This window comes from Puma concolor, chromosome B3 (assembly GCF_028749965.1).
Source record: "Puma concolor isolate L17-30 chromosome B3, mPumCon1.1.hap2, whole genome shotgun sequence".
NCBI classification, from domain to species: Eukaryota; Metazoa; Chordata; class Mammalia; order Carnivora; family Felidae; genus Puma; species Puma concolor.
In genome coordinates this window covers 82,873,690-82,892,876 of record NC_141672.1, presented here as the reverse complement: position 1 = coordinate 82,892,876, position 19,187 = coordinate 82,873,690, and the positions used below count along the sequence as shown (strand labels likewise).

General features: G+C 39.0%; 1 protein-coding gene across 7 annotated transcripts in view; it reads right to left on the bottom strand.

The window, feature by feature from the left end:
• CDIN1 (CDAN1 interacting nuclease 1) overlaps positions 1–19,187 on the bottom strand; it is a 284,310-nt gene that overhangs the window by 185,364 nt on the left and 79,759 nt on the right. For all 7 annotated transcript variants that reach the window (XM_086710308.1, XM_025919479.2, XM_086710305.1 and 4 more), the window contains 2 exons: positions 5,172–5,251; positions 4,767–4,816 (listed from right to left, as the gene is read on the bottom strand). In XM_086710308.1, coding sequence (XP_086566434.1) covers positions 4,767–4,816; positions 5,172–5,251 — 130 coding nt within the window. The remainder of the gene's footprint in view (positions 1–4,766; positions 4,817–5,171; positions 5,252–19,187) is intronic.

The following is a 19,187-nucleotide window of genomic DNA, read 5'->3' as shown; positions in this document are numbered from 1 at the left end:
CAGTTCGTCAGTAGCTCTTGTTGGTGCCAACTTACAACTAAGTATGATACTCGCCAAATTTTTACGACTTCCTCTGCTGCCATCCCAGCCTAGCATTTCTTTAAAAAATTTTTTTAAATGTTTATTTATTCATTTTGAGAGAGCGAGCATGCATGTGTGAGTGGGGGAGGGGCAGAGAGAGAGGGAGAGAGAGAACCCCCAGCAGGTTCTGCACCACCAGCACAGAACCTGACGTGGGGCTCGAACCCACAAGCCGTGAGATCATGACCCAAACCAAAAATCAAGAGTCGGATGTTTAACTGACTGAGCCACCCAGGTGCCCCTCTTTTAAAACAAAAACATTTAATTAAAAAAAAAATTAATTCTAGTAGAGTTAACATACAGTGTTATGTTAGTTTCTGGTGTACAATATAGTGACTGAACACTGCCATACAATACCCAGTGCTCATCACGACAAGTGCACTCCTTAGTCTCCATCACCTAGTTCATTCATCCCCCCACTACCTCCCCTCTGGTAACCATGAGTTTGTTCTCAACGTTAAGAGTCTGTTCCCTGGTTTCTCTCTCTCTCTCTTTCTCTGTTTTCTTTTTTTTCCTTGGCTCCTTTTCCTTTGTTTTGTTTCTTAAATGCTACGTATGAGTGAAGTCATAAGGTATTTGTCTTTCTCTGGCTGGCTTATTTCACTTAGCATTATGCTCTCTAGATCCATCCATGTCCTTGCAAATGGCAAGATTTCATTCTTTTTATGGCTGAACAATATTCCGTTTTTGTGTGTGTGTGTGTGTGTGTGTGTGTGTGTGTACGCGTGCGACACACACACTGAATCTTCCCTATCCCTTCACCTGTTGACCGACACTTGGGCTGCTTCCTTATCTTGGCTATTGTAAACAATGCTGCCATAAACATGGGGTGCAGGGATCCTTTGAATTAGTGTTTTTGTATTTTGGGGGTAAATACCCAGTAGTGCGATCGATGGATCATAGGGTAGTTCTATTTTTAATTTTTTGAGGCACCTCTATACTGTCTTCCACAGTGGCTGCACCAGTGTGTATTCCCACCAGCGGTGCACAAGGATTCCTTTTTCTCTATGTCCTCGCCAACACTTGTTATTTCTTGTCTTTTTGAGACAGTCATTCTGGCAGGTGTGAGGTGGTAGCTCACTGTAGTTTTAATTTGTGTTTCCACTTGGGGTATCATCTAATTTAACTTTTACCACCACCACATGAGTAGGTACTACTCTTAGTCCCATTTTTATAAATATGGAAAGCAAAGTTCAAGAAGGCTGAGGAACTTGCTGAAGGTCCCATGGCTGGTAAATAATTAAATCAGGAATGGGATTTAGGGGTACCTGGTTGGCTCAGCTGGTAGAACAAGCGACTCTTGACGTCAGGGTTGTGAGTTCGAGCCCCACGTTGGGTGTGGAGATTACTTAAAAGTAAAATCTTTAAAAAAAGGAATGGAAGTTGGAATTCTGCTATATTTTCCAAAAGGATGCGCTTGCACAAAGTCTGAAAAGGAGTGTAATACTATTCTGGTACTTTGACTCTATCAAGTGCATTTGGCAGTAATAATCTAATTCTCCATTGGGTAAGTCAACATGGTCACACTGCTCCTCAGCTTACCCCATCATGCACTGCAAGAGTCCAATTTAAATGAAATAAAATTTATGCATTATTTGTTTAAAAAAAAAATTCCTAGAGAATCATCTCCCCTTTATCAACACATACAGGTTAATACCATTTAAATCATAATTCAAGAGATGAGGCCACTCATGTCCACCATCAAAATGAGGCCCGACTCATAACTGCATTTTTCCTTCTGTTGTCCCCTCTCCCCACTATGCACGTGGCTGTGCTTATTTAATTTCTAACTGGAAAAAAAAATAAAGGAACAAATTTTCAAATCATAAACTTTCACACATTTGCAGAGTCCACTGAAGACATCTGCTGAAGATCTCTCAATGGTTTCTCATTATTAGGGGCATCCCGCATTTTAGAACTAAATTATTTACTTCTAATCCACATAAATGCGCTCTCACTTTTATTGTTGTAAATTATTCACATCTCAAATGTTGAATCATGAAACGGAGGTTACTGATGGTACAGAAATGAAACCCACAGCATTTTAAGCTTCCTGCATCAACCTCTTTCCTTGGTGCTCAGTTTAGGTCTTTGTGTAATAGCTGGGTCCTGGAGTCACACTTTGGAAAGGTGAACTGGCTGGTTTCTCACACCTTTTGTGTCCGTGAATACATCTGTGGCAGGAAAGGTGTGGATGGACATGGCTGTGCAGGAAAAAATGTAGAAGACACCAAAAGAAAAAAAAGAAAGCACAATGACAATGTATGTACTCTTTGCTACCGTGCTTTTCGTGATGTCTTATTTGTAAATGACCAATTTACTTTATTCTACTTACACAAATGTCTACATGTAACATTTACATAATGGAGTAAAAAGATTTTGCACCTATTCTATTTACTAAATGTGTACTTTCTTTCTCACAAAATGATGTAATTTACCGACAGTAAGCAATGTAAACATTACTAAATTATCAGAACAACATACAAATAGCATTTTCGCTCACACGGAAAACTACTAATTTTTATTCAGTGTGAAATAAAGTAATTCCTGTGGATCCATCTAGGAAACATCTATGCAAGCATATTTACATTATACGAAACTGCTACTACCTTGGTGCAAAAATAAAATCAGTTGTCTATAAATTTCCCAGCTTGTTTTATTTTGTGTGGTGAAAGCAATCACCGATTTGAAATTTTGCAAAGACATGCTTCTTGATTATGCTTTTCTTGATATAAACATATAAAAAACACAAAGTCTAGAAAACAAAGCTTATAAAAACAGTAATTTTACTGGCAATAGGCATAATGGAACTGCAAAATTATAATCTAGTCAGTGAATGCAATTTATAGACATACATCATTATCTTTATCAATTGAAACCATGTACTACATTAAATTCTGTTGGCAATAACACAGCCAAAAAAGGAAAAGTGAATGATGGCAAAAATGTAAAGAAAATACTCTGAACAGAATTTATAATGCTCTATAAGCAGAAAACACTTAGACTTTGTCTATAATAATACCTATTATTGATGTATGGCAGTGACCATGGGGCAAAACTTGTAAATAACCTCACAAGCCATTTTCTTAGCCAGCAATACAGCAATCTAGTTTCCCGTAAGCATCTCAACTATTACTGAAAAATAGCCTCCTGGCATTTACAAAGCAGTTGACTTCATACTTAGTCCATGCATATATAATTAGATAGTTATATTTAAAATCAATATGCAATCCTTCAAAAGACATTATGCTTTTAAAACCTTAACTTTAAATTGATTTTTAACTATTTTATGTGCTTTAAAATTAACATGTAATTCCGCCCCAGATACTCTGAGATGGTGTTAGTTGTTATACAAATGTGCTAAACTTTATCACTGTAGCAACATGAGGTTGGCACTCCTACAATTTCTAATGCTATCATTAATTTTATACTGAAAATAGAAGTATAGTTTCACTTTGGTCTAATAAAAAGGCAAGCTTATGACAGGGCTGTGATTTTAGTAATTTAAACTACATTGGTGGTGGGGGGGACACACTTGAAGAATAAATATATAAAGGACTATAACTTAGGTAGTGAATATTCTTACAAGAGGGCTCTGTTAAAAGATTGTTTTTCAAAGGTTAACTTTATAAAGAAAATGAGTTTCTTTACAAAAATTTTACGGAGTCTAAGACTTTGTGAAACAAGACGGGATATTAACACACACACACACACACACACACACACACACACACACACACACGCCCAGGACTTTCAACACAAAGCTTCCTGACTAGTCACACTGAGTCTCAAATAGTCATAGTGCTACCCATACTCACAAAACCTATACTAGGAAGGCCTTTTACAGTATTAAGAAATGTGAGACACATGGACTCAGGTGGAATAGGATTTTCATTTAAAAAATTACTAGTTGTTTACTCTTTAAATAGCATTTTTCCACCAAGGGGTATCAAAATTCTCAGCATTGCCACAGTACTGCTAAAGGTATTGGTGGATAACGTCCTACTTCATGAAGTAGTGAATGTTTGCTCAAATCCCGTTTCAAGAAGAAAGTATTAACTCTTTAGTAATCTCTTGTCTCTAATGAAGAGTGACTGGACACCTGTTTTTATAGCCTTAAATCAGTCCAGAGGGAAAAATTAGCTTGGTTTCTCTCAAACTGTTTATTAGGGATCCAAATGGCAGCCTGGGCTGTAATCAGCATTTAAGCAACAAGAATCTACTGCCCTTTCAAAAGCGATGGCCTCCGTGGCATTTTAATCACTTCCTCCTTTAACTCCAGGCTCCACATTTATTCTAGGGAACTCAACTGAATTTGGCTCATTTTGTATGGAATTTCGTTCTCTCTTTTTGCAATGTTCACTGGATTGGTGAGAGACATTCCCAGACAGTAGGCCACGTGCTTCATGATTCTGTCCCTTTAAACTCCCTGAAAACGAAGCAGTTTGAGATAACGTGTGAATGTACAACTGCTGAACTGACAGCCTCCCGTGGCCCATCTGATTTTCCTTAAGCTGTAGAAAAGGATGGTCTGCAGTGACCCTCCAGTTGATTGAATGTAAAGTAGAAGGGTATGAAATGTGTTTTGTGAAGCAGAACTTTATGTCAGGTTAAAGCTAGACACATCTCCTCCACTGAGTCTGAGCTCGTCAATTGTGCACCTAAAATTTTATGGGAAAGGATACTGTTTGATGCAGTCTACCAGTGGTCCATAACAGCAGTCGTTCACAATGCACTGTGGATAAAACACAGAAGGGGGTCTGGGGTGACTATGAAAAGGGTTACCGTTAACTAGTATCCTAAAAGCAGTCATTATTTTCCTTAAAAAAATAAAATAAAAAAAAAAAACCCAGCTATCAAAAGGCTGTTAAGATTTAATCACAGAAAACAAAAATCGCATGCTTTTTATTCACTATAAAAGCAAGCTATTAAAAAGTGAAATGCTCTTCTCGCAAATATTGCATTGCCATTTATGGTGCACCCTGACCTCAGTGATAGTTTATGATGACAGTAATTAAATGAGGTTTAAAATCCTTTACTCCGCTAGGCAGATAGCACTGCCACTGAAAATAGACAGCTGTGATTAATACCTGATAGACCTGATTTGCTAGAACTCCATCTGGAATCTGAGAAGGGTCCCGTAGCATACTATTTATAACAGACTTGGAGGCTGTAGGAGAAAAGAGATGAACTGTTAACAGTCAACATAGTTCTAATGCAGCATGAGGACTGACATGTACCTATATACACACAAACTATGCAAATGAAAACATTACTGATACTAATAATTTTTTCCTTTTTTTTTTAATCGAAGGGAAGCTTTTAATTAGACCATTTTGCCAAGTTTATAAGCCACACTGCCAGATTTGAAGATGACCTAATTTTTCCAAGGTAAATTAACAAGTACAGACCTAAAGCATATGTCTCCTTGCAGATCAATTAGCTCTGGAAAAGCCCGCTTGGGGAAAAAACACAACATGAACAATCAGAGAAGAAATATTTACCTTTTGCAGGTTAAGTATTTTCTAACTAAGCAGATGTACATGGAGAACTTCGTGAAGGCAGGTCGGATTTCAATGATGTCAATAAAAACAACTTTTAGCCATGAAAGCATCTCTGAATTCTAAACCTTTCTAAAATAATTCTCATCAATTGCCACAAAATATTATGTCCGGGTCCCAGATGAGAAAAGTAGGTAAAACTAACAACTGAAGGAAACTTAAGGAAGGAAAAAAAAAAAAAAAAAAAAAAATATATATATATATATATGAATTTTTATCCCAGAATATGCCTCCTCATATCCAAGTGTAAATTAAATTGACCTTACCCCAGGAACTACTACAGAAGAAAGGCTAGGGGAGGCATCTAACGAAGAATGCTCTATCAGATCATACCCTTAGCAAATGGAGGCAAGAGATTCGGGCCCTGCTGTTTTCTGTAGGCATGTGGAAGCCAAGATAACCAGAACTCCTCTTCCTCTGCAAGGGAAGAAGGCAAGCCTCTAAATTAAAACTAAGTCAAGTGCTGCCTAGGAATCAATCCTTCCAAGTCCTCCAATGGGATGATTCCCAAACATCCAGCAAAACGGCTTAGGGTCTATCCACACAAACACAAACTAAAATGCATATTGGATAATTCTCTAGTTAATAGAATGAACGCAGACCACAGATCAACATCAATCACACGGAGATGATTTTAGTTTTTTTTTTTTTAGATTACTATGTTCTTTATCAAGTTCAACGCCATAAGAACACTGACAGATATGATAAATGTTAGTAAATACTGTGTAAAGAAATAAGGAAATTACATCTTTTTCACTTAAGCACAGCACTGAGTCCACAAAGAAAAAAATGCAATACACTTTTTAAAAATTATTTCCTATTGTTTAATTATTTCCTATTCTGCACGCTTATAACAACGTTTACATACTTAGCTATTTGTAAACGTGTGTTTGTAACTGCAAGTGTAGAAGCCATATCTGGAATCCTAAAAAGAGCATCATCACCAGAGTAATACTAGCCAGCCCTATCTCTACCACTAGCTCTTCAGCCTGGGCAAAGTTGTGGAACACGGAACCTCTCAGGCTCACTGTCTTCTGTAGAAAATGACAATATTATCTAAGCGGACCACCTTCAACCGTTCTTGTGTGTCTCTGGAGAAAAAAAGCAACAATGGCTGTCTTGTTGATGTTGTCAAGTTTAAGTGATATCAAGAACCAAATCAGGAGCACCTGGGTGGCTCAGTCAGTTAAGCATTGGACTTCGGCTCAGGTCATGTTCTCACAGTTCGTGGTTCGAGCCCCGTGTCGGGCTCTGTGCTCATAGCTCAGAGCCTGGAGCCTGCTTTGGATTCTGTGTCTCCCTCTCTCTCTGCCCCTCCCCTGCTTGCACTCTGTCTCTCTCTCTCTCAAATATAAATAAACGTTAAAAAACAATAAAAAAAAAAGAACCAAATCAAAGTTAGGCATTTGCTTCACATAAGCTTAAGTTAGACTTTATTATCTCTGTAAAAAATGACCATGACTATGTGGTACAAATACTGGGAAAATGAAACTGCCAATCTTGTCATTGTAAAAGAATAGATTATTGCAAAAACAGTGTTAAATAGATAGTAATGCACCTGCTAACTTCACTCAATTTTCCCAACTTAATTCTAAGGCCTGGCCAGCTGGAGGGGACCAAAGCAGTTGCTCATGCATTTGGTGACCTTCTCTGAGGGTTCTCTCTCTGGTTGGCCCCTCAGTTACCAGACAGTAATGACAGACACATTCTTTTAAGGTACCCATGATGCCATACCATGTCTCCAAGAAACAACAGCACCTTCCCCACATGTACTTGGTTATAACTAAGATGTTCTACTGTTCTTACACCATATAAGGAAAAGATTATCAATCTATAAATGGCCAGATAACATGATCAAAAGTTCTATCCTTTGGAAAATTACTGACCGCATATCAAACTGTATGATAACTCAAGGCAAACCATAGATCAAAGGCTCTTTTTTAAATAGAGGAGAGAAAGGGCACCTGGGTGGCTCAGTCAGTTGTGCATCCGACTTCAGCTCAGGTCATGCTCTCACAGTTCATGAGTTTGAGCCCCATGTCAGGCTCTGTGCTGACAGCTCAGAGCTGACAGCTGCCTCAGATTCTGTGTCTCCCTCTCTCTCTGCCCCTCCCCCACTCTCACTCTCTGTCTCTCTCTCAAAAATAAATAAATGTTAAAAAAATTTTTTCTTAAATAGAGGAGGGAAAATACTCTAGGACATAAGAAGATGAAGTCACTTATTTTGTGAGAGAAGAAAAGTAAATATTATAGAAAAAAGAAACTAATGACGTCGTAATTTTCTGCACAATATAAATTTTTTGAATAGTGCTTATCAGAACTAAGAATCATAGCCAATAAGTTTTTTTTTTATTTTATTTTTTTAAAATTTTTTTAACATTTATTTATTTTTGATACAGAGAGAGACAGAGCATGAACCGGGCAGGGTCAGAGAGAGAGGGAGAGACAGAATCTGAAACAGGCTCCAGGCTCTGAGCCATCAGCACAGAGCCCGACACGGGGCTCGAACTCATGGACCGCGAGATCATGACCTGAGCCGAAGTCGGGCACTTAACCAACTAAGCCACCCAGGAGCCCCAAGTTTTTTTTTTTAAATAGCCTGAATATATTGAATAGAACACTATTCAAATCAGAGAAAGCTTGCAAGAACAAGTCAATCATTTTAAATTGAATACTAAGAACTATGTATTGAACCCACATTCATTTTAAACTCAGTAAAATGTCTTTTCCTTTTCCTATTTTTTAGAGCAAGACAGAAAGTGATAATAAATAGGGAGTCAAGGTCTTGGCCACAGACCCAGGATATGCTTGGCCCCCATTTGCAGATTTTAGCACTTAAGCTTCATAAAAGTATACCTGTGTCTCAGATCCAAGCCAGAGAGTGCAAACTTACTTTTACACACAAACGCTGAAGCTAAGAACCGCCAGAGGGATGAGCAGTATCAAACAGGTAAGGAAAGGCAGTTGGACAATCCTGGGATGGCTAGGAATAAGAAGGGCTCAAGGAAGCCAGGGCCTTTCATACAAGCTGTCCCTGGGCCAGCTACTACCTAAGCCCACGTTGCATCCATCTTTTTTGACCATATGTAGACAGGAGGCTTAGGTTCTCCATAACCTTTCCTAGATGCATTCATCTGTTGATTTTACAGTTCACCCCTGTCACTGCTTCAATCGATTGCTAGAATTTCAACTTTCTACCAACCACGTATAGGGCAGGAATGCATGAGTCACTTGAGGCTACATGCACAAGGATAGGAGAGAACTGGTACCTGTTAAAGCATGCTACAGAAGACAGGCAATAGGCAATGTCTGGACTAAGGCATAATGCTGAAGATTATGATCTGCTTTCTGTGTAATATTTTTTTTTTTTTTTTAAAGTTTGTTTAACCTGAGAGAGACTGACACAGCACGTGTAGTGGAGGGGCAGAGAAGAGAGGGAGAGAGATAATCCCGAGCAGGCTCTTTGCTGCCAGTGCAGAGGCCAATGCAGGACTCGAACCCACAGAACTGGGAGATTATGACCCAAACTGAAACCAAGGGTCAGAGGCTTAACTGACTGGGCCACCCAGGCACTCCTGCTTTCTGTGAAATATTTCAAGAGCCAAAAAAACCCAAACATCCGTGCACCCACCACTCTGACAATGTCTGGATCTTCAATTAAATTTACCTTAGATAGTCTAATATTAATTTGTGTAAACTTTTTTATTTATCAGTCTTGCTAGAGGTCAGTTCATTTTTCTAGTATTTTTAAGAAACTAAATTTTGGTTTCATTGATTCTCTCTACTGCTTCATTCCTTTCAATTTCATTTAATTCATCCTTTTGTCCTCATTATTTCTGGCTTTCCACTTTGAGTTCATTGTATTATTCTTTTACAGACTTACTATCTTTGTTATATAAAATTTTAATCTTTTATTTTAACATATACTTTTTAAGGCTATAATTTTCCCTCTAGATTCTGCTTTAGCTACATGCTCCAAGTGTTCTTCTTATTTATTTATAAATATTTTATAGCTTCCATTATGATTTTATCTTTGATCTATAAATTATTTAAAAATTTATTCCAAATTTCTAATTTGACCATATTGGTCAAAGTATGTGATGCTTATATTCATTTGGGAGTATCTGTTTGACTTCCTTTGGTGTTTTCATTTGCAATCAATTTTTATAAATATTTTACAGATCTTAAAAAATAATAAAGTTCCTAATTTTCAGATACAGGGTTCAGTTTTGTCTAGTAGGCCAAGATTTTTCATTGTATTATTTAAATGTTCTATATTCTTATTTTTTCATTAATTTTAAACAGACCCCTATCTAATCTAATCATAGCTCTTTTGTAATTCTGAGTACAGTTGACCCTTAATCATATGAGGGTTAGGGGCACCAACCCCCTGTGTGGTTAGCAGTCCCACATATAACTTCTGACTGCCCAAAACTTAACTACTAATAGCCTACCGTTGATAGGAAGCTTAACTGATAACATAGTCGATTAGCACATTTTGTATGTTATATGTATTACATACTATATTCTTACAATAGCTAGAGAAAAGAAAATGTTAATAAGATCATAAGGAAGTGAAAGCATATTTACAGTACTACACTGTATGTATTTTAAAAAATCAGCATATAAATGGACCCATGGTGTTCAAACTCATGTTGCTCAATGGTCAGCTATATAAGGAATTTAGAATGCACTCACTCCAATCAGGAAGCCCCCCTTCCCCATAAGCCTGCATGTTATTGTGTCTATTGTTTTTATCTAACCACCTTGTTGGTAAACATTAAGTTCTTAGTTTTTGTGATGGCTAATTTTATGCCAACTTGACTGGGCCACAGACAGGGTGCCTAGATGTTTGACCAAACGTTATTCTGGATGTGTCTGTGATAGTGTTTCTGGATGAGATTCACAATTCACATTTGAATTGGAGTAAAGCACATTGCCCTCACCAAGATGAATAGGTTTCATCCAATCAATTGAAGGCCTGACCAGAATATAGAAGATAAGTTTTTTCTGACTGATTGCCTTCAATCTGGGACATCAGTATTTTCCTCTGGACTCAAACTAAAATACTGGCTGCTCCTGGATCTCAAACCTGTAGGCCTTTGGACTGGAACTAAACCATTGGCTCTATTGGGTCTCCAGCTTACCTACTGTAGCACTTGGGACTTTTCAGCTTCTATTATCACATCAGCCTATTCTTTATAATAAATCTCTCTTTCTCTCTCCATATATATATATACATATACCACACATAACTGGTTCTGTTCTTGAGTACTCCAATGGTCTCTATTTTTTTACACGTTTGATACTTACTTAGATTTATGAACATTTGCCCATTTCCTCTTTCAGTATTGCTTTCTGAATTCAGCTCTCTATTTTATATTCAATATCTTTGCTAGTAAAGCACCTATGTATTCATTCTTTCAGATGGGACCAATGAATAGTAAAATCTCTTAGTCTTGTTTTGTCTGAAAATAACTTATTTCTCACTTTTGAATGATAATATAGCTGGGTATAGAATTATAAACTAAGAGTCATTTTATTTCAACCCTTTGAAGATATGAGTTCACTGTCTCTTGACATTTGTTATTGATAAGAACTCTCCTGTCAGTTTAATAATAATCCCCATAGAATTAATTTGTCTTTTATCTCTGGCTCCTTTTAAATTTTTCTTTGATATTCAACAGTTTCATCACTGTGTGCCTGGATATGGCTCTTTTAATTTAAGTTTGCTTGGAATTACCTGTTTGATGAACTTATGCATATATACCCTTAACCAGTTTGAAAATTTTGAGCCATTATAACCTGGGCTTCTATTCTCTCCTTCTGGAACTCTTATATTAGACATCTATCAGAAGGTCTTATTACTGTCTCCTATGTTTCTAAGGTGCTTTCCTTAGAGCCATCCTAAAATTCACTAACTTTTATTCTAATTCTTCTAATTTTCTTCTAATCTTTTTTCTAATCTAACACTTCACTCATCTAATGAGGTTTTCACTTCACAATGATATCATTTCCAAATTTTATTGTTGTTTTTTTCCAAATCTATCTGCTCTTTTTTCACACTAATTTCTATTCTTTCCATTATCTAGTTAGTTTTTAATTTATTTGATCAGCTTATATAATTTTTTTGGTTTTAAAATGTCATCTTATAGATTTTCTTATCTCCAGTTCATGGTATGTAATTTCTCTATCTGCCTCCCTACCTACCTATCTTCTATGTAACGTAACATTACATAACATAACATAACATAACATAACATAACATAACATAACATAACATAACATAACATAACATAACATAACATAACATAACATTAGTAGTGTTCTCCTCACTTGGTTTGTAAATTGTTAGTATGAACTTAATTTCAGCAAGAATTGTTTGACCTGCACTGTGGAAATAACCATGACAGAGTAGTTTCATGTTTACTTTTGCAGAGACCAGTTTTATTACTGATTTCTGAACTTGGGCTTCCTGTACTATAAACAAGAGCCCAGGTTTAAACTCAAACCCACAAATGGTGCTGACCTATTTCTAGTTTCTCTCTACAAATGCCCCACAACTCAAGACCATATATAGGAGGCAAGCTTCCTCATCATTTTCTCCAGGCAAGTGGAATTTCCCTAGTCCTTTCCCCATGGTTTGGGCTGTCTGTGGAGGCTCACTTCCAGCTCATGGTTGTGCATCTTTCCCTCTGGGGAATTAAAATCTCAGCCCCAACCCCTCCTGTCCTTTTCTAAAGCTAACAACTCTACAAAGTGGCCCTACAAAGTGAGAGCCCCAGTTTACCAATCTGAATATACATTCTCTCTTCATTCCTTACAACTAGAGATTGAATTCCTTTTGTTTGAACTTGGTTTTGTATTTTAAAAGATTTTTGTTTGTTTCTTTCTCCAATCATTTATGTCTTTGTCATGGAAATATGGCCCATCAACAAAAAGCTCCTTCTGCTATGTTGCTGAAATTTTTAGAAACTTCTTAGTAAATTCCAGGGAAAGCCTGTTTCCTTGTTAATTTCTGTGGAGTTAAAAGTTATTTAAATATATAAAGAGACGATCCTCTTGACAAATTGGAGCCACAAACAACAGAGAGAAGGGCAGGTGGCCAATAAGTGGGTAGGTTGTAAAGTGGAGCCACCTGTGTCACCTCCAAAGTCCGCTCTGCTGTGGAGGGTCTGGCTGGGCCAGAGAACAGCAGGAGGGTCACTGGTGGCTAGAAAATGAATTGTTACCCTGACTCCTCCAAAGGCTGCTGCCATGTCACAGGCCAAAGTACCATGATAATCGTCAAGCTTCACAACTCGTTTCTGCGGTTTGAGAATCGGTTCCATCAAACTCTCAAGTATAAACCCATGTTTTTGGAGGGGGAGGCTTTAAACAATAAGCTCTTAACATGCTCATGATTTGGTAGTTTAAGCTGGCTTAATGGAGATAGCCTCTCTTAGCGTGACATGGCTTGGAGTGGATTATCCAGGTGCTGGAGGGTTCCCTTGGATCACGACTCACTCACACGTCTGGCAAATCTGTGCTCACTTCCACCTCAGCTGGAACTACGAGTGAGGCGCCTTGATTCCTCTCCATGTGGGCCTAAGGTCTGCCTGAACTTCCTCTTGACAAGAGTTCCAAGAGCAAGCACCCCAGGGAAGCAGGCAGCAGCTTACAGTTCCTTGTGACCTAGCCTCAGATGACACACAAGACCAGGTTTCTTTACATCTTCCTCAAAAAAGGAAAAAACGTGCCTTCTAAAAGCAAGATGAACTTGGAAAACTATGCAGTCTGACACTTTCAAATGGAGAGGCAGCATGGAACAGGGGTTACTAGCTGAGCCTACAATCGGGCAGAGTGGCCTGGTTCTTCCACCCACTAGCTCTATCATCTCAGCAAGTTAATTAATGTCGGTGACCCTTAGTTCCCTCGTCTGTAAAAGAGTATAACACCGGTGCTTACTTTGCTGGGCTGTTGTAAAGATGAAATAAAATAACACACGAAGAGCATTTAACATGCTCCTTCAGACTTGGGCAGCTGAAGCTGTCATCCTATTGCTTTGGCTGAGTTAGATCATGGCGTGGCATGCATTCTGCCTCTCAACACTGCATTATCAATACATACATCACTCATTACCTTCTATTGTCAAGAAGGTAAAAGAAGAAGGACTTCATAAGATATGTATAGAGTCGGGGGGCTGTTCTTACCAAGTATATGATTGCCGCAGCCTTGGAGAGATAGCCAGAAGTGACTCTGTCCAACAGGCAAAATTGGACAATGCCAGATTGTCCCTTCTTACACGCCACCCCTGCCACGCCCCTCTATGGCAGTCAGGGCACAATGCGGAATCCCATCTGTCCTTGTGAAAGAACCTGGGAGAAGTCCTTCACACATTTGTGTGTATTAGCTCACCGTGCTCTCACTCCATGGAGGGGGGTGGGGGACAGCGGCTGTATTTTAAATCTTGTCTATCACCACATAAGGAGGTTTTTTTCCCTTACTTCAAGCACCAGCAATCAAGCACGTAGAGACTTTCCCCCAAGTCACTGACATCACACCCATCTTTATAACTCTTCCTTTCCTTGGTGTAAGCTCAAATAAGCGGTGAGCTACTGCTGAAAGGAACTGGGGCAAATAAGCAGCTACATCCCCTATGCTCTCAAGGTCCCCGGAAATCCTGCCCGCTGCAAAGAGTGCCTTTTGACTAGGTTACACCTGAGGTAAAACCAAGACCAGACCATATCTCGTTGGGGCCTCTGATCTAAGGTCACAAGTAGGTTGAAGCACAACAGGTGAGCCAGCATGGGGCTGACTGTGTACTGGCTGGCAGCCAGCAGGAGGAGAAAAAGGATGAAGTAAGAGATGGCTGCTACTTCGATAAAGACGAGATGCGCCATATGGAAGGAAACTGATGTGCAGACAGACGGTGCTGTGAGGACCTAGTTCTCCCTCCAACAAGAAAATACAATCGTTGCAGTTAAACAGTTTGCGGGGAAATGCAGCTGCTCCCAGAGTGCACCAAGAGTTTGCCTTTTCATGCGGCTCCTGCAGAGGCTGGGCTCCCCAACAGCTAAGCCTAAACTACCAGCTACAATCTAATCTCTTTCAACAAAGGCTCAAGGCCTTTGGCCATCCAGGTTTATTTATTCATTTTTTTTTTTTAATTTTTTTTTTCAACGTTTATTTATTTTTGGGACAGAGAGAGACAGAGCATGAACGGGGGAGGGGCAGAGAGAGAGGGAGACACAGAATCGGAAGCAGGCTCCAGGCTCTGAGCCATCAGCCCAGAGCCTGACGCGGGGCTCGAACTCAAGGACCGCGAGATCGTGACCTGGCTGAAAGTCGGACGCTTAACCGACTGCGCCACCCAGGCGCCCCTGGCCATCCAGGTTTAAAGGTCCCAGGTTACATGTCCATGGGAGCTGGCCTGCCAATGTCTTTTCTGGACATTTTGAATATTGCCTGTGGCCTGCGGGAGCTTCCTTACTCTTGCAGTTGGAACTATTTCCCCTGGACAATTCCAGGCAGCCCACTAGCTCTCTCGCCGCACAAAAGTGATCTCTAAAGCAGTCTAATCCCATTTGACAATCTACATAAGCACTATCTTTTAACATGAGGGAATTTTATAGGGGCAAATTAAATTTTGCTAACTAGCACATAATCATATAAGAAATAACTTCAACTACAGTCATCAAATAAAAAAGGTATCATGGGGACGCCCGGGTGGCTCAGTCGGTAAAGAGTCCGACTCTTGATGTCGGCTTGGGTCGTGACCTCACAGTTCGAGAGACAGAGCCCCACCTCGGGCTCTGCGCTGACAGCATGAAGCCTGCTTGGAATTCTCTCTCTCTCTCTCTCTCTCTCTCTCTCTCTCTCTCTCTCTGTCTCTCTGCCCCTCCCTTGCTCGTGTGCATGCTCTCTCTCTCTCAAAAAATAAATGAACATTAAAAAATAACATAAAAAACAAAATGTTTCAAAGAAGTTATTATGTAAAGGCCAAGAGGAAGATGTCTCTAAAACATGAGTCTACACACTGATCAGATTCTTGTTTCAGGCCACTACACACCATCAATTCTTATGCCATAAACATACACTCAACCAGTATTTATTAAGCATCTGGAATACACTTAATTCCACCCCTCCTACTCAGCCACCTCCAATTCTACTCTCCAAATCTGGAATGTTCTTCCTTATCTTTCCCTCAGCCAGTTCAATTCTCACCTCTTCCAGCAAAATTCCCCCTTGTTTCCAATCTATTTGCTCTCCCCTACCTCATATAGGGGAGTGAATTCATACCGTCTCCCAATCATTTGGCATTTGATTACACATTACTTTGTCATCTGTTGACAGAAGATTGATCAAGATGCCAAGACTTGAAACCACAACACGCTTAAAAAAAAAAAAAAAAAATCTGGGACACCTGGGTGGCTCAGTAGGTTGAGCGTCGGACTACGGCTCAGGTCATAATTTCACGGTTCATGAGTTCAAGCCCCAGATCGGGTTCAATGCTGTCAGTGTAGAGCCCACTTAGGATCCTCTGTCTCGCTGTCTCTCTCTGTCCCTTCCCTGCTCACGCTCTCTCACTCAAAAATAAATAAAACATTAAAAATTTTAAAAATCTTAAGGAAAAAGGGATATTCAGCACGATATAGAAAAAAAGATGTTGCATTTTCTTAAGGTTATCTGTAAGTATCTGAGGGCTTTTTCATGGAGGATTAAGTTCAACCTCTGGTCACCCCAAGAAGATAAGAGATAATTTTTACAAGTTTATTACTGGTTCTGAAGGTAGAAGGTTTCAGATTTCAAGCTTGGCTTTCAGTGGTCCTATGTTGGTCTGGTCTACATAAATCCTGCTTAACCTTTTCTTTCATTATAGCCCACCGAAGGAGATTTTTTAGACATTTTTTCCTTAATTTTCCCCCTTGAAATTTTAATGCCACAGGTATATGGCATATCTGTTAAAGTGATATCACTCCATTTGAGAGCACGTGGCTCATGTGGAGGACTAAGGAACAGTTTATGTGACGTTGCTCAGCAAGCTGCTTACCAGCAGAAATATTTCTGTTATCATCTCAAAGTTGTTCTACACGAAAGAGTGCCTCCACGAACTGCTGAATGAGTTACTAATGAACTACTCAAAATTCAAGTCCTGCCTATATTCCCTACTGTTACAGTAATTTTTAGTCCAATGGATTTGGCTTAATTTGAACTTTTCTCATTATGGATGAGTAGGTCTCAAAAAAAAAAAAATACATACACACACACACATACATATCTTTCAGAAAGTTTAGACTAAAAACACGTAGGACACAATGGGTCCTTAAATGTTGACAACATCTAATGCCGCGTCTCTCAAAGAGGAGAGTGCTTAACGCTGGCATAGGCATGTGAAATGACTTTCTGAGCATACAAAACATTTTTTTCTTTAGCAGTTATGGATTATTTTTATAAGTACTTTCTGTGTATGGCAAGAAATTCTAGTTTATCATTTAAGGTAGAATTATAAATTTCCTTTCTAAAATAGAATTAAATGACACTTAAAAATTTTCAAATACATATAGTATATTTATTATAGTACATGTGGTACAATGCAGATATGGAAAAACTGTAAATGTACCCAAATTTCTAAAATTTCAGAAACACTAGTTTACTATTTGTACAAAGTCAGCCGAGTATTCAGGAAGGTGGGGGTCACTCAGTCTACCCTACAGCAAGTTTTCACTTCTAAAAATGAACAAGAGCCAACATTTACTGAGTGCATACTGTATGCTAGGAATCATTTTAAGCTCTGCACAAGTATTAATTCATTGAATGCTCAGAATATATCTCCAAGGTGGCTATCCACATCTTAGAAATGAAGAAATTAAGACATGAGGAATTTAAATAATTTCCCAAAGTCCCACTCCCAGTCAGTGGTGGAGCCGTGATATAAATAAACATAGTCAGTTGGGATCATAATTACCAGTCTGTTCTTCTTCAGCATTATTCCCTCATGGTTTTCAAAAGTAACCGGAAATGTTCTAGATTAATGCATCATAATTCCACAAATAACTCAAGTTTTCCAATGGTATTCCTCCTCCCTCCTAGACCTCCCTCCAATTCAAATATTAGCCATTACAATTTCAATACACTTAGGGGCGCCTGGGTGGCTCAGTCGGTTAAGCGTCTGACTTCAGCTCAGGTCATGATCTCACAGTTCCTGAGTTCGAGCCCCGCGTCGGGCTCTGTGCTGACAGCTCAGAGCCTGGATCCTGCTTTGGATTCTGTGTCTCCCTCTCTCTCTGTCCCTCCCCCGCTCACGCACTCTGTCTCTCAAAAATAAATAAACATCGAAAAAACTTTAAAAAACAATTTCAACACACTTAGTGTTCCAGATAGAACAAATATACGTCCACAAAAAGAAGCTGAGTTCTCTGGTCCTAGCTTATGGGAGCTCAGCACATCAAGTAACACTGACAGTTGAGTCACAGGTGAAAAGAAGGCTAGCTCAAGGTCAGGGGAGAAAGCTGATAGCAGCAAAGACCTGCCAAAATTTCCTGGGGTAGCCAAAAACCTGGCAAGATCACAAATATATATATAAAGAAAGAAAAATGGATGCTTCTATAGGTGATACCACAGTGGCTGCTGGTATGACCAAGTTTACCTTATTCAGTGAGGCAGCAGTAAGTCTCTGCTTTGCTAGCTGACTTCGAGAAGCCTCTCTCACAATTCCCTCTGGTAGCCTGCTCATTTATATCTCTTGTGTTTCCATTTGCTGGCAAAGACCCATACCCCATCATGGTGTCTGCCTCGGTGCATAATTAGAAAGCAGTTAATTCTAAGTCATTAAAAGTGTTGCCCAGGATTGGAAGGATTCATGGAAAGGGAGAGAGTACGCAGGGCATGAACATGTGTACTTTTCTGACAGGCCCCTAACCTAATGAGAACAGTACAAACTAAACTTCAGATTTCTTAAATTTTAGGAGGGGGCAGATGGAGAAACAGAGAGGAAATTTTAAGATAACTTTAAAAAATATGAAAATTCACACACTTTCAGTACAGTGAAAGAAACATTTCCTGGGAACTAAGCCCATGTGACTAATTACAGCCAGGGACAGTGCTTCTATTCAGAAATAACTTTCGTCTAATTCTCCTGAGAAAAATCTCAACAACTTTCAAGGAAAACACAGCTATTCAATTTCTGCCCATTATCCAACACAGAGATCTATCTTTCAAATACTTTATTAATTACAGGGGGGAAAAAAAACAGGTCAAAATTCTCTGTATCAGACAACCTAAGCAATGAAGGCAAAGTAGGGTCAGTCTCTTTTTAAGAACAAATACCATAAAAATATCCCACCAGGTTAGAATATTTTTGCAGAGGTTTTGAAATTCTCGGAGTTTTCGAGAAAGCCTATATTTTGGTCCCTCAAGCAAATGAGCTATTCATTTAAATGAACGAGTTAGTAGCCTGATCTAAAAATAGCTGTACAATTAACAGTGTACTATATAATTAAAATCCGTATATCATTAAATTATGCGGACGTTAACTTCACTATGAATTCTTTATGTAATGAGACA